The sequence below is a fragment of the Anguilla anguilla genome, chromosome 2 (genome assembly GCF_013347855.1).
Source record: "Anguilla anguilla isolate fAngAng1 chromosome 2, fAngAng1.pri, whole genome shotgun sequence".
Classification (NCBI taxonomy): Eukaryota; Metazoa; Chordata; class Actinopteri; order Anguilliformes; family Anguillidae; genus Anguilla; species Anguilla anguilla.
The window spans coordinates 56,144,412-56,159,333 of NC_049202.1; the positions used below are offsets into that span (position 1 = coordinate 56,144,412).

The 14,922-nt window shown below is 37.3% G+C and overlaps 2 protein-coding genes across 5 annotated transcripts in view; both read left to right on the forward strand.

The window, feature by feature from the left end:
• The first annotated feature begins 520 nt into the window (after nt 1-520).
• Nucleotides 521-9,425, forward strand: LOC118216802 (alpha-N-acetylgalactosaminide alpha-2,6-sialyltransferase 1-like). 2 transcript variants are annotated; one of them, XM_035398317.1, is made up of 10 exons: nt 521-792; nt 3,490-3,643; nt 4,231-4,393; nt 4,629-4,797; nt 5,316-5,454; nt 5,899-6,002; nt 6,550-6,633; nt 6,740-6,839; nt 8,410-8,550; nt 9,111-9,425. In XM_035398317.1, the coding sequence occupies exons 1-10, from the start codon at nt 692-694 to the stop codon at nt 9,135-9,137; spliced, it is 1,182 nt and encodes a 393-aa protein (XP_035254208.1). In that variant the 5' UTR covers nt 521-691; the 3' UTR covers nt 9,138-9,425. The 2 variants fall into 2 exon arrangements, with proteins under 2 accessions (XP_035254208.1, XP_035254199.1); XM_035398308.1 differs by having other exon boundaries at nt 522-792; nt 8,410-9,425.
• A 3,492-nt stretch (nt 9,426-12,917) lies between these two features.
• Nucleotides 12,918-14,922, forward strand: part of LOC118216420 (caskin-2-like) — a 65,439-nt gene continuing 63,434 nt past the window's right edge. For 2 of the 3 annotated variants that reach the window (XM_035397563.1, XM_035397572.1), the window contains exon 1: nt 12,918-13,646. The gene's annotated coding sequence lies outside the window, so the exon portion shown is untranslated. The remainder of the gene's footprint in view (nt 13,647-14,922) is intronic. The other variant, XM_035397589.1, reaches the window with a different exon arrangement.

Consider the following 14,922-nt stretch of genomic DNA (forward strand, 5'->3'; position numbering starts at 1 on the left):
TGGCTAGCTGTGTAAGCGAGGAAATAAACTTGACTCGGTGGAGTTCAAAAGAGACTTGGTTTCCACTGCTTCTTCACCACTCACACCTAGGTACCACCGCTCAACGCTACATCACATTATAATTACGATGCGAAGAGAAACTACAATGACAATTACAGTCAGAAAACCCACTGAAATATAGTACTACTGAAATACAGGACAAATCACGATTTCCCTAAAGCCGTGAGTCTTTACACGTGAAATGAGGCAGAAATAGCTGACGGAGGCTGTCTTGGAAAAAAATGTACGGCTCATAACCCTAATACAATCAAAATAAATGTCAAAACCATAAAATTTTGCAACGTCTTAATTTGTAATATAATCATAAAATACAGCTAATGGCTGGAAACTAAGTTCACTTTGGCGGCACCAAGTTGTTTTGTTTGCGATTGCGCAGAAAACAAAATTGAAAGTAGTTACAGCCAGTCATTGCCAAATCGACTTCAGACCACGGGCATGGTTCAAACATACTGTCTATGGTTTCAAAACAAAAACGACATTGTGAGTCAATGACTGATACGTATAACCTGCGTATAACACAGTAAAACGCGGAAGAGCCCAGTACTGTGGGTTTCAGTGTACTGCACACAAATCTGTCTCTTTGAGCTTTATTTATTTTTTGGCTTATAAATGCTTCACTTAGGACTGAGTAATGAAACTTAGGCATTTAAAACTGTGGATTTTCACTGTTTCAGTCGTCTGTCTACTGGGTTACAGAATACTTACGGACACAGAAAGGTTAAACTGTACTCGGTGAGTTTTACTACCAAGAACGGGTTTGTTGATGTTGCAAAAACGACTAAATTCATTGTACATTTTGGGTGGGTTCTGCTAAAATGGGACACTTTTTGTTATATCGTCGATAACGTCAAAAACTGTTACGCTCGTGACGTTTTGATAGATTATTTTGAGTGATCTCTCTCTGTTGATTGGTTATTGCAAAGTTCATTCTTTTAAAAATAATAAAACTTCAAATACAGTAGCTACCACTATTTCTTTCAGGTCACGTTTTCAGGTAAAGTGGGACAGTTGTGTTTTTAAAGCGGGACATTCATTTTCAGTATGCCGGCATTAAATAGTTATACATTTGGCAATAATTTAGCCATGAATGTAATATATAGTATTTATTACTTTTTCATATTTCTGTGTGTGTGTTTATAAAGCATTGGAATAATGTTGGTTTACAATTGCAATAACGTTAATAACATCTGTTATTTCAACCTTTGTTTAGACAATTAATTAATTGAACTCCTTCATCTCTGCATTATAAACAATCAAAAAAACAAACAAACAAACAAAAAAAAAAAACATCATGAATAGATTAGTTTATCTGATCTAGACAGAACAGTCCAAAAAGTAAGCTCATTAAACTGCAGTTGCAGTCATTATTAGGCTATAACATTCAACGTGTATGAGCATGCGTGCGTGTGTATGCGTATGTGTATGCGATTCAAATGATTGAAATGTACTGGAATAACTATTGATTTACAATTACAATAATGTTAATAATAACAATGACAATTTTCATTTGTTTAGTCAGTTAATTTATTCTGCGTTTGGCTAGTCAGCTTGCTAGCCAAGAGATGGTAAGGCCATCCTCAACAGTCCAACTACTCAATCAAATTGTTACCAGCCCTTCAACCCTCTTTTGAAGAGTGGACTTGGGTACGCCCCATGCTCTGGCTAAAAAACGCAATTTTGGGTTCGACCCTCCTCCCTTGTTTCCCTATATTAATCAATTTCTCCCCACATCCTCTCCTCACTCCTCTGATTATACCTTTCTCATAGATGTGTTGCTACCTCTTTACTCTCTCTGCATTCTGAACTGACTCTAACCTGGTGCCATTTTCTGTAAAAAGGCTAGTTTTAAAATACTATAATAATTATATAAAATAATGTAACAATATTGAATGAACACCTTTTGAGTCTATACTGCATTCTCTTTAACTCTAATATGACATTCGGTATGCTTGTTTCGGTGTGGGTACAAGCGTGCATGAAACCTTTTTTTTTTTAAACCAAAAACCAAGATAAAAATAATACAAATATATTTGTAATACCATCATAATTATAATATGACCATAGCAGCTGATAAAATTAAGGTTCAGGGGTGATCTTCCACACTTAAATGGGTGTCCCAGTTTACCTGAATACAACTGTTCCACTTTAACTAACACATTCAGCTAAAATGAGACTCACTTTTTTATTTAAAACAACAAAACACGTACATATATCTCTCACAAAATGCACGTATATATAAAATATTTATAAAACAGTCCTGAAAGTTGTTAACAGCCTAGTATGAATTTAGCACTTTTATTATTATTTACAAGTGACAGATCATTTGTCAGTGAGCTTACCATGGTTCTATTGACCAGATCATGCATTGTGATCTTAGACCAATCAAAAGTATTGTTACATATAAAGTATGACCCGGTTCATTTATAGTTTGTTTATATTTAAAGAGTAATATAGCACATATCCGTGTTGTTCCATACATACATCATTGTCAATACAAATAATTACAAGACGCTTTATTTATATCTGACCTGCAGCTAGAATTATGTACATAAGAAAACAATATTATAAAAGACAATAAAAAATAAAGTCAAGTTTTTGTTAAAAAGACATTTGAAAAAATGCTATTAGAAGTAACACATAAAAGCATAACTAAACTTAACTAAAACCAACACAAGTTGAAGAATATAAAATTGTAAGAATACATTAAATTAGGATGAACATTCTGATTAGGAATTTGTACAATATTAGATGCTTTGTAGAAATGCCAAGAAAGCCTCCCTCTCCAGTATTCTTAGTAAGAGTGTTCAACAGTTTTGCTGCATAAAATAAAGGCATTTTTCCCCACACTGTGGGAAAATTATATATATATATATATCAGAAGTAGGAAAAGCAGGAGGATCTTCATGTTCTGCATAGTGAATCATAACGTCAACCCATGTCGGGTTGTGGTGTAGTGCCCCATGTACCAGTGAACTATACTCCTTATTATATCATTTGTATTGTGGTTATAATAGTGTTATTCTTAAATTCAAACAATGCAATGTCAACCACATATATCTTACAAACAATACACAACAAATACTAACAATAACAACAGAATTTTTGTCTAGACTGCTTTCTGTAAATCACAGCATTAACAAAACCAGAAGATCTGTCCATCTGTGGACTGCAAACAGTTTGGTGTGTCAAAAGGAGAAAATAGAAACCTGCGATGGGTTTTAGAGATCTAGACAGTTTGAATCTGGTGAATGAACTATTTGACATTAATAAAGTGTAAGTGATAGGAGATGATAGAGGATGAGTAAAGTTATTTTCTGAATTATTGAAATTATTGTGGGTCCGGATAGGTTTGGGCAGCGGGGGTGAGGAAAGTAAAAATTATTTGAACATTGTTCAGAATAACATGTATTGTGGTTATCATACTTCTAGGAATTTGACTCCTGTAAAAACAGTTGGTGCATCTGAAGGAATCTTTGTTGGACCGCATGATGTTTTAGCTCGGATAAGGAAAAACAATATCAAAGAAATACCTTTGTGGATGTTGGAAGAGGTGTATCTCCGGGATTCCCAACCCAAAGAAATGGTGAGGAATGCTTTAATTAAAACAACACAATGACACATGAAAAATAACCATGTGAAGAGGGACAGCACAGTGCAGAACTGACACACATAGGCTGACTCAGAGTGTGGGTTACAATGGCCAACACGGAAAATCAGTCAATGCTCACGTTATTGAATTAACGTCAGCTAGGTGGCAGTCTTGAGGTGGCTGCTGGAATTAGATTGGAGTATTGTCTGTTTGACTGAGACCCAAGCCAGTATTACAGAGTGTTTTATGTTTTTGGACTGTATGTCATCTGCTTTGCTCCCTTAGTAGTTAATCGTGAGCCGTTAAGGAATAGATGCATACACAGTTTTTGATAACATTTAAATCATATCAGTCCAATTAAATTTATTGGCTGCACAGTTCCATAGCAGATGCAGTAATGTACCAATATTACCACAGCCATGCCAACACAGGCCTGTTTTTTGTACATGAATAAGTGAGGAAAATTTAAATGAAAGGCCTAACATTGTGCTGCTTGTAAGTGAGCTGAAGTGAAATACACAATCAGCAGCAACTGTACACTGCCTGTTTATCTGTGTTTTTTGGCTTTTCTGTCATTTCAGATATGTCGCCATTCCCTCAGAAACTCAGAAGACACAGAGTTTAAGGAAGCTTTTATTCCTGATATTCAGCTCTTCCTGCACAGAGATCACATCAATATCAGTGAATGGAACAGACTAGTACACTTCAACAATCCCTTTGGCTTCATGGGTTACAAATACACGGGTGACGATTTATTATTGGCATTGTTGGAAAAGACAGATCTGTAAATGTGAAGACCATAAATACAGCAATGTTTCATTACCCAGTTGTGAAAATATACTATTGAGTGAATAGAGACATCTTTCAGAGAAATCTTCCTGTATGCAATGATCCGACCTTTGAAATCAAGTACATTGATTCTGTTTTTGGGCTATAATTTGAAACAAGCTCCATGTGATCAGAGTTTTTCTCTCCACAGAGGTGAAGAACATAGTGGATCTGATCCCGAAACCAAAGGAATTCCCACTCCTGGCAGCTCCCTCAACTGATAAGCAAGGCTGTGTCCGCTGTGCTGTTGTAGCCAATGGGGGGATTCTCAATGGCTCCAAGATGGGCCAGACGATTGATTCCCATGACTATGTGTTTAGGTGAACAAAATTTGAGCATGTGTTTCAAGCTAGGGAAGGAAGGAAGAAACCACAAATGCTCTTTCTCCTGTTTTCTATATACTTTTCTGATCAGTTTGGTCTTCTCCTGTCCATTATTTAAATTATAATTTATACTATGGAGCTACACTTCTCATTATAAGCCTAATTTTTAAACTCATTAATTTCAATGTGACAAAATACAATGTCCATCTGAGCTACCTCACAGAAATGATATTAGTTACACTACATGCGGCTGCCATTATACATGGCAACTCGTCTGGCATTGCTGATAGTTGACATACTGTCCTTTCACCGATTCACTGAAGCAATCTGAATGACGTGATTCACTCAAGGATAAGATCGTAGTGTCCTATCCAGGCTGCTAATGTACAGGCCCAGTTTCCTGATCCCACCACATCATGATGTCACTGGTTTAAGTTGTGCAATAAGGTGCTAGTTTCTTGCCCGTGTCTTGGGAGTCAATCTCAGTCCCCTTTTTTGAATGTCTCTCTGTGCAGGATGGATGGAGCAGTAATTGAGGGCCATGAGGAGGATGTGGGAATAAGAACCTCTGTGTTTGTCCACACGGCCAGCACTCTGATGGCCTCTCTGGACATGATCCAGGAGCTGGGCTTCCGGGATGTCCCAACTGATGAGGTGATCATGGGTTCTTATGGAAGCTCATGCCAAATTCAGGGAGTTTGGAACATTTATCAGCTATTTTTACATGCAGCCATTTTAAAGGACGTGTAAGGAAAAGCAATTGTTTAACATTTGGAACTTGATATTGAAGTCTGTATTTTGATCGGTCCAAATGAAAGAAAATCAGTTTTAGATGTTCGAATAAGATCTAGAAGATGGCAGTCTCAAATTAAAATCACCTCCTCCAAAATGTTCGGAGGTTTATACGTTACATGTGTTCAAGTTTTCATTTTTTAAATGTTCTTCATGAAATTATATTTCAAACACAGGTGTCTCAATCGGTTACAGTAGATAATCAATTTGTAAATTCCCTGCTGTATTGTGTCATGTACTCTGTTGAAAGTGTTTTTAACCAAACTCACCAACCTCATTAAGTCCATTACTTTCCCCTCCTAAAAGGGAATCAGCTACGTACTAGTTCCTGTGGGCTTGGGGGATTTACATTTTCTTAAAACTTTGCTCCTAAAAACAAGTGATCTGTGGAAAGCATACAAGAACATGTGGTGAGTAAGATGCAATGAACTATGTTGAACTATATTGTGTGCAACTAATTCATAAGCTGATATTAAGTTATTATTAATTGATTTCAGGCATTTATTCAGGAATATATTGTGACCATTGTGTGACACAGTGAATTGTGCCATGGCCAAAAAGTAAAGAAATATCTTTAACGACAGCCCACGACAACTAGCAGTAGGTGTTTCTATGACCATACACTGCCTATCACTATAATAACATGGACAAAGATCTCTTTTGCAAAGAAAATGCAACTCAAACTATGACTAAGAATATTGCTGTCCAAAACCTTAAACAACCCTTGCACTGAAAGGACTGGCAGATACTTAACCTGTTGTGGAAAAAGCCAATGTCGCTAAAAAAGGCCTACCTGATATGTAAAACCCAAAGAATCTCCCAGTGCTGTTTTACTCTGAGAGTCCTATGGGAGCAGGGACATGGTATGGTAACACACAGTATACTTTAAGTGCACCTTTGAATTTAATTTATGTTTAAATTGTTAATATTTAAATATCCCTTGTGTCATGATCTTAGGCAAAGATATTACTTCTTGGATAATTTTGATGAAAACAAATACTACGTGCTGCACCCTGATTTTCTGAGGTACATCAGGAACAGGTGAGAACATGATGGCTACAATGTTACTGAGGTTTGAGAACAAATATAATACAGCACAATAACAACACAATTAAGGTTGAATTAACCATTGATTATGATGTTGTAGGTACCTGAAATCCTGGCACCTTAATGAAAAGTCCTGGAAAATGTTCAGACCCACCAGTGGAGCCTTCAGCCTGTTTCTGGCAGTGCACACATGCGATATTGTAAGGAAATTACCATCTCTTTTCTCTCCTTAACTTTGTCTCAGGCACATGAGGGCAGATAATGAATTAGATATTTTAGCAGGCACCTCTATCCAGAGCAGCTTTCAATGAAAGATAACACAAGTGCATCCCCTGAGTAATAGGATCAATAGTGCCAGATTTAGCTCACAACATTCACAAACTAGTGGGCATATGTGCAACATCAGTCACTAAATTGTAAAATTGTAACTTGAACCCTTTAACATAAGGCTGATATAACGCTGTCGTACACATGACCTAACAGCTGTCACAAGATGGCATAGCAGATGAAGTCAGTTCATGTCAAATTACATAAAACTGTCATACTTTTATTGGTAAATGCTATGACGGTAGCATCAGTTTTATGTAATTTAACGTAATCTGAGATCATCTGTTATGCCATTTTGTGTCAGCTGTTATGTCATGCGTACAACAGTGGTACAGTATATCAGCCTTACATCGAAGGGTTCAAGTGTTACCAAAAAATCTATGATTGATTTAATAGATGTTTATACAGCAGTATGATAAATATACAAAAAACAAGTCAGAACATCTCATATTTATTTGGTATATTTGCACCAAAGTGGAAAAACTACAGGACAACAGTGGTAATTACACCCAGTTTCATGGGCTTCAGAAATACTTTGCACATAATTGCATGACTGATTACATTGAATTAGATTTTTACATTTGATCCAAATTAACTTCTAATGGGCCAGATGTATTTGCATAAAACTTGCAGCGCAAAATGTGGCTGACGAGGGTTTTTTGTGTATATGCAGTCTGCGTGAAATTAACTAAGGCTACAGCTAAGCATGCAATCATCTTGATTGGATGTAGGGAAATTTTTGGGTCAAAGTGTAATATAATGGGTAAGGAACTGATCTTGAAACCTGAAGGTCACAGGTTTGATTCCTGGGTAGGACACTGCCATTTTACCCTTGAGAAAGGTACTTAACCGGCATTGCTTCAGTATGTATCCAGCTGTATAAATGGATGCAGTGTAAAAGTTGCATAAGTCGCTCTGGGTAAAAGTTTGCTAAATGCCTGTAGTGTAATGTAATGTAACATACCGTGCCCTCCATAATGCTTGGGACATATTTTTTCTTGATTTCACTCTGTACTCCACAATTTTAGATTTGTAATCGAACAATTCACATGTGGTTAAAGTGTACATTCTCAAATTCTTTTAAATGGTATTTTTATACATTTTGGTATCACCATGTAGAAACTGCACTTTTTATACATACCCCCCATTTCAGGGCAGCATGTTTGAGACTAATGGCTTCACATGTATCTCTGATTAGTCAGGCATATTCAGTTGCTTCCTTAGTGCAGGTATAAGACAGGTTTTTGATTACCTTTGGAATCTTTTATTGGTGTTTATCAACATGAAGACCAAAGTTGTGCCAAAGAAAGTCAGGGAAGCCATTATGAGGCTGAGAAATGAGAAAAGCAAACGCTTTAAGAAAATAGTAGTTCAAAGGAGGATTTTTTTTATGCAATGAGGAAGTGATACTTGAATTTCCTTTGTTGTTCTGCCGACTTCCAGGTGAATGCCTATGGTTTCCTTACAACAAATCACAGAAAATTTGCAGAAACTTACTTTAAGAAGACTGACTCTGGAGTTGACTACCTCCACTATGACTACAACCTGGAGTTGGAGTTGTTGGAGAGACTGCACAATTCCGAAGTCATTAACCTGTACAAGAGACAGTAGCATAAACACTACATAAACAAGTATAAGATGCCTGTCAGAGCCAGTGCCTTTTCTTGTTCAATTTTGTATACCTCCATTTCTTTGTATACCTCTATTTCTTTGTGGTAGCTCATTCTCTGACTCTGAATGTACTGTAGTATTTATGTTGTCACAAAACAATTGCGACATTATCTACAACGGCATTTACCTGAATAGGATTATCCAATTTATGTGATGATTCTAATGAGAGCAGTTGACAGCTCTCCAATGTAAGTGGTTCCAAAAATAAACATCAAATCCTTATTCAGATAGTTTTCTGTTTATTTCCTGGACTATTCTGTGATTAAACCTTTGTAGGAATATGAAATTATTTCCAAAAGTACAATGAGGCCATCTGCAGAGCAAAAAATGTACAGTCCTGTGCAAAAGTCTTACGCACCCTAGATTTTTAAATGTAATATATAGTATATATTTGGTCTTAGATGTTTATTTTTTGTTTTCTGCATCAGTGTGTCAGTAGAAAATAGCAAATTTGAGATTTGCACAATTCTGAAGTCATTAACCTGTACAAGAGACAGTAGCATAAACACTACATAAACAAGTATAAGATGCCAGTCAGAGCCAGTGCCTTTTCTTGTTCAATTTTGTATACCTCCATTTCTTTGTATACCTCTATTTCTTTGTGGTAGCTCATTCTCTGACTCTGAATGTACTGTAGTATTTATGTTGTCACAAAACAATTGCGACATTATCTACAATGGCATTTACCTGAATAGGATTATCCAATTTATGTGATGATTCTAATGAGAGCAGTTGACAGCTCTCCAATGTAAGTGGTTCCAAAAATAAACATCAAATCCTTATTCAAATAGTTTTCTGTTTATTTCCTGGACTATTCTGTGATTAAACCTTTGTAGGAATATGAAATTATTTCCAAAAGTACAATGAGGCCATCTGCAGAGCAAAAAATGTACAGTCCTGTGCAAAAGTCTTACGCACCCTAGATTTTTAAATGTAATATATAGTATATATTTGGTCTTAGATGTTTATTTTTTGTTTTCTGCATCAGTGTGTCAGTAGAAAATAGCAAATTTGAGATTTCCAAACATGTATTTTCCAAAAAATGAAATTTTATAGATACATTTTCGTATTTTGTTAAATTAAGTAATAGACTACTTTTCAGATAAAAACTTGATCAAGGATCTCTGGGATTACCTGGAGAGCCAGAAGCAAGTGAAACAGCCAAAATCTGCAGAAGAACTGTGGCAAGTTCTCCAAAATGCTTGGAACAACCTACCAGCCAATTTTCTTATGAAACTGCCGGACAGTGTACCTAAGAGAATTGATGTAGTTTTAAAGGCGAAGGGTGGTCACACCAAACACTGATTTTATTTAGTTTTTAACTATTTACTGCTCTTTGTATTATTTTTTCGATATTTATAACCTTTCATTTCATTATTTTTGAAAGCATCTTAGCTGTACAGCATTTTTTTACAGGTGCCTAAGACTTTTGCACAGTACTGTATATCCTCAATAAAACAACACGTGCACACACACACACACACACAAATATTGATTCAAAAATGATTGAAGAAGTAAGCTGGTGAGGGCACAGTGTTTCAACTTCTTTGGAAACACGAACAAACTTAGCCAAATTGTTGTAGTAAGTATACTTTATTGAAATTAGCCTGTAGCATTGTTGCATAAGGAAATTATGCAGTAGGCATTCTTGGGGTCTCAGCAAGTCTAAAGCACAGGCACAACTTACTTCTTCTACCCCACTGCTGCACCGCTGTCTCTGGCATATCTCATTACTTTACCACGTGTGGGATTATGTCACAAAAGTGCCATCAATCATTGTCAGAGAAACACCATTGTTAGAAAAAACCTTGCTCATAGAGTAAATAAATGAATACATCTCAGGACACAGTGCCATCTGTTGTTTATGCACTGTTAATACGGTTCAAGCACTGGTAGATACAACTACGGTATTATGATTGAGGTCTCCTTCATCAGTGATTCTCACTGTTCTGTAGATCTGTGTTCCGTGAAGTAGAATATTCATATAGTGTGTGTGTATGTGTGTGTTTGTTGTGAAAAAACAGAGGGAAGATTATGTCTGTGTGAAGAGCATTATCTGGGGATGAATTGACTCTCATAGGAGGAGGTCCCCAAGACCGAGGTTGAGAACTACTTTTTATGTGCATGGGTATTTTATATGCATAACTTTCTGATGAACCGTCATATTTATAATGGCTGGTACACAGGCATTCAGGGGTTTGTTATCTATGGCAAGAAAATACACTTCAAATGGCTCCAAAGCAACAAACAGGCCACAGCTGCCCAACCATGTTCCTGGAGATCCACCGTCCTGTAAGTTCTCATTTCAACCCTAATAAGGCATGTCTGATCCTATTCTAATTAGCAGCTCAACAAGATCACTTGCTATTGACTGTGTAGTTAGGTTTGGAGTGAAAACCTATAGAAGGGTTGGGCAGTCCTTTTCCATAGTTTGATTTACATTAATTTATAATCGAAACAATCAGTGGGTTTTTTGATGCAATGTATATAAATGTATTATTTTGTGATTAAAAATATTCTGTAATACTTTTTCAAACATAAACATTTCACATATTTTCATGCATCATAGGTTCTTGAGTATTTATACTATTGGGGCCCTGCCACTGCTGTTTTACAAGATCAGCTTTGTCATGAAAGCTCATCTCTCGCACCCCAAACCCTCCCATTCACCCACCAATCTCTCAACCAAAACTGTCACAAGTAATACGTAATTACTCTTAAAGATGAAAGGCCTCTGTCAGTCAATTAAAAAGGACTTCAGCTGTTTGTGCATCTGTTTGTAGACTCAGGTTTGGAGGTGGATCACCTTCCCACCTTTGATCTTTCCTTGAGCCCTTATCTCTCCTGCAAGGACAGGTGCAAGGAATCAAAAGCACAGGCTTGTTTTGTACTACTTGTTTTGTACCTTTTATTCATTTTCATTAAATCATACAACTCCCATCATAGAGCTCCTTCATAAGAAAAATATTTTTGAAAAATATATTTTTGCACTCTTATTATATGTAGGGCCACTTGTTTGAACATATCCTTGTATGTGTCATATTCCTCTTGTAGGTGAGCTTTGACCTTCCATTTTCCTCCTGGCTCTTCAGAGGTGCATACAGTATATTATCAAAGGGAAATGGTCTGTAACAACAAAGCCAACTTGTCCATTTGTTAAAATAAAGAGTCCATCAGATAGACAAGCTCTAAACAGGTGTTGACTGCTAAGGCTACAGTATGATTATATTAATGAATGATATGGGTAGATTAAGTGCTACTCAGTTGTTGTTTAAAAGTCAACACAGGCAGCACAATTCACATCTCTGAGTTAGCTCATTTTCTCCAGCCCAATGAAAACATCACACTGTAACTGTCTACTGGATAATGGATGCCAGATTTCCTGCAAACACCAACTGGATAAATCAAAATTGTTTTTAAGACAACCTTAGCAATGAGGTATGGGTATTGAATAAAAAATGTGTGTGTGTGTGAGAGAGAGAGAGAGAGAGGGAGTGGGAGAGAGAGAGAGCGAGAGAGGGAGGGAGAGAGAGAGAGAGAGAGAGAGCGAGAGAGGGAGGGAGAGAGAGAGAGAGAGAGAGAGAGAGAGAGAGAACAACAAAAGAATGTCTATTCTCTTTAAGTCAAAATGATATGGTAGGATATTTCTTGACAGAAAAAAGACAAATAAATGGGGATTTGATAACGTTATATTCTGTTCTGTAATGAAATACAATTATCAGTCTTTTATGGAACAAGTGTTTATTACAAGTATGCATAAAAGTTTTTGTGTAGCTATGGATCTACATCTACACATGTTATAAGGCCAGCCTTATTATGCCTGTGAGTGATAAATAAATTAGGGAGTAACATTGATCAGTGCAAATGTTTTGCAGGTCTGGCTAGCTAGATTCAATGTAGGAGCTGACTGCCTGTGTCAGTGGGATGCAATATTGCAATGATTGCCCATCTCACAGTGGCGTTGTCCACGCAAAAAAAGAGCATTTGTAAAATTACTTTCCTTAGTTACTCGTGCTGACTAAAAAGAAAATGAAGGCGTCTACAATCCTGCTCCTAGGTAGCTGCTCCAGTAGCCTACTACATACTGTGGCTCCCCAAAATCAGGATAGCAGCCCCCTGATATAAACCACAATGAGGACGAGGGACAGAAAAATCCACGTCTACCCTGCTATACTCCGTTCACCCAGCAGACGTCACCGGCACACAATACGAATACAATCATAAAATATAAACGATTGCACAAGAGCGTCCCCAGCAGTTAATGTATTACATTAATTAAAGTTTATTTAGCTTTGTCCACAGATCGAAGAGGAGAAATGTTATGTGTTTGACAAATGGAATTATGTTTTTTTTCTCCAAGCGAACGTTGGTAACGATACCCACTTATCTTGCAAAGTTACCACAAACTTTCTTGGTTTGCTAATTTCAGTAGCACATAATAAACAGATAATCACAAAGTAACCGTGTCACGAAAAAGTCCATGCATTGTTTGATTCCGTCCGTGTTCCATTGCTTCACTGACTGCTTCCCAGATGGGACACAACCGAAAAGAAACCAAACCTTTGCGGTTCTTTCTTGGAAAAGGGAAGGTGGAGCTTGAAGACTGACGAGATGGTGGGAGAAGGGGACGCGCGCTCCGCAACTGGACGATATTTGGCCAACTAACTGACAATACAGAAGCTGGAGCAGATTTGAGTTTCTCGCCCCGAAGTGGAGAGACACTCACTGAACACATTTAACCTGTAAACATAAATTGTTTTCTAAAAGCGCATAGTATCACCTGTGGGCAGCATTTGTGCAGTTACATTTCGACGATTTGGACGACCGCACTAGAAACGTCTTTTTGGAATCGCTGGAAACATCGCGAGCTAGTCAGCTAATGTTAGCCAGCGAGTTATAAACAAGTTACTTGGATTAGTGAACGGGACCACCTTGACGTTGTAGCTACACAACCAAGAGCTAGCAGGTTGCTCCGGGAGTACTGTAAAAATGCTTCTACGCATACAAAGGTGAGACTGCCTCTATTTCGTTCGCTGTGAACTACACCAGTTTCCCTTCAGAAATTAGTTTAAGTAAGCCACGTTTCAAGTACAAAGTTTCTGGACTGCTAGCTACGTAAACTAGTAGCTAGCTAGCTAAATAGATATGGAACAATCTTGACTGTTAGGTACCGTATTCCTCGCTTAGTTAGTTTACTTAGTCTAGCTAACTTTAGCCAAAAGAACCTAGATATCGACACTGCCGGTGCTGAACTAACGTTAATGTTAGACAGCTAGTGAGCGGTACAAGCAAGGTGAAATGTGGGACGTTAGTGATTTGGAGGTGTGGAGTCGCGCATAGCACAGAAGTTGGTCTATTACTCGACTTAGCAAGCCTAGTTGTATAAGTTACAGATAGATATTTTTGTGTCACACACAGTCATATATATATATAGGACAAAAAACATCGTAATAATGGGATGTTGAAGCTGGGATGGAAGACCAAGTAGTTTGCAAAGTTAGGCTGGATCCTGAATAGCAACTCTATTTGGCTAGATAACATTGGCTAACTCACTAGAAAGTCATTCATAAGACAGCAGCCTTTATTTAGCTAGCCTAGCAGTGATAACGTTATGTTACCGAACGTACGTGTCGTAGGTAGGCGTAACTTAGCGGATGGCATACCTGCCGTCCCACTATGGATATTCCAGTCTTAACGTATCTTGCTAGTTAACTTGTTTTCATAGGCCTAACATCATAATTTCAAATGTGTTCGTAACTTGGCCAGCTTCCAATGTGACATTATCTCAAATACCTGCTTATTGATAGTTTATCATTCGACATAAGTTTGGTGCAGTGTACTTGTATTAATTTCGCTTTAGATAACTCGCAATGTTAGCGCCAACTGCAGTTCAGCTCCATTTGGGTTATGATGGGACATCAAAAAGCCAGTGAAAAATACTTAACCAACCAGGTCACTGTTTTTTAGAGCCTCTGCGGTTCAGCAAAACCGCTTTTCTCTGAAGGCTTACCTAAAGCCGAGGCTACTAATATTATTACTACATTTATTACTAATATTAACACTACATTTAGCTTTGTCTTGGTCAATATTTTACTATGCATAAGTAGCTAGTTGCATACAACAGCAGATCATCGATGTTATAGAGCATGCCGGTAATACCCGCAATTGCAATTTGCATAATTTAAATGTTGTGTAGACGTTAGCTACGTGTTGTAGAAGTTTTAACTAAATAATGAAATCTGTGTATGTGTGATCAATTAAAATCTGTTCTGCCACCTGAGCGAA

What these genes read in the sequence shown, in the direction of transcription:
- LOC118216802 (XM_035398317.1), top strand. Translation starts at nt 692, where the DNA reads ATGAAACTTAGGCATTTAAAACTGTGGATTTTCACTGTTTCAGTCGTC. An exon ending in CAGTGCACACATGCGATATT is followed by an intron (nt 6,840 to 8,409) that starts GTAAGGAAATTA and finishes GCCGACTTCCAG; the next exon opens with GTGAATGCCTATGGTTTCCT. An exon ending in AGAGACTGCACAATTCCGAA is followed by an intron (nt 8,551 to 9,110) that starts GTCATTAACCTG and finishes CACAATTCTGAA; the next exon opens with GTCATTAACCTGTACAAGAG.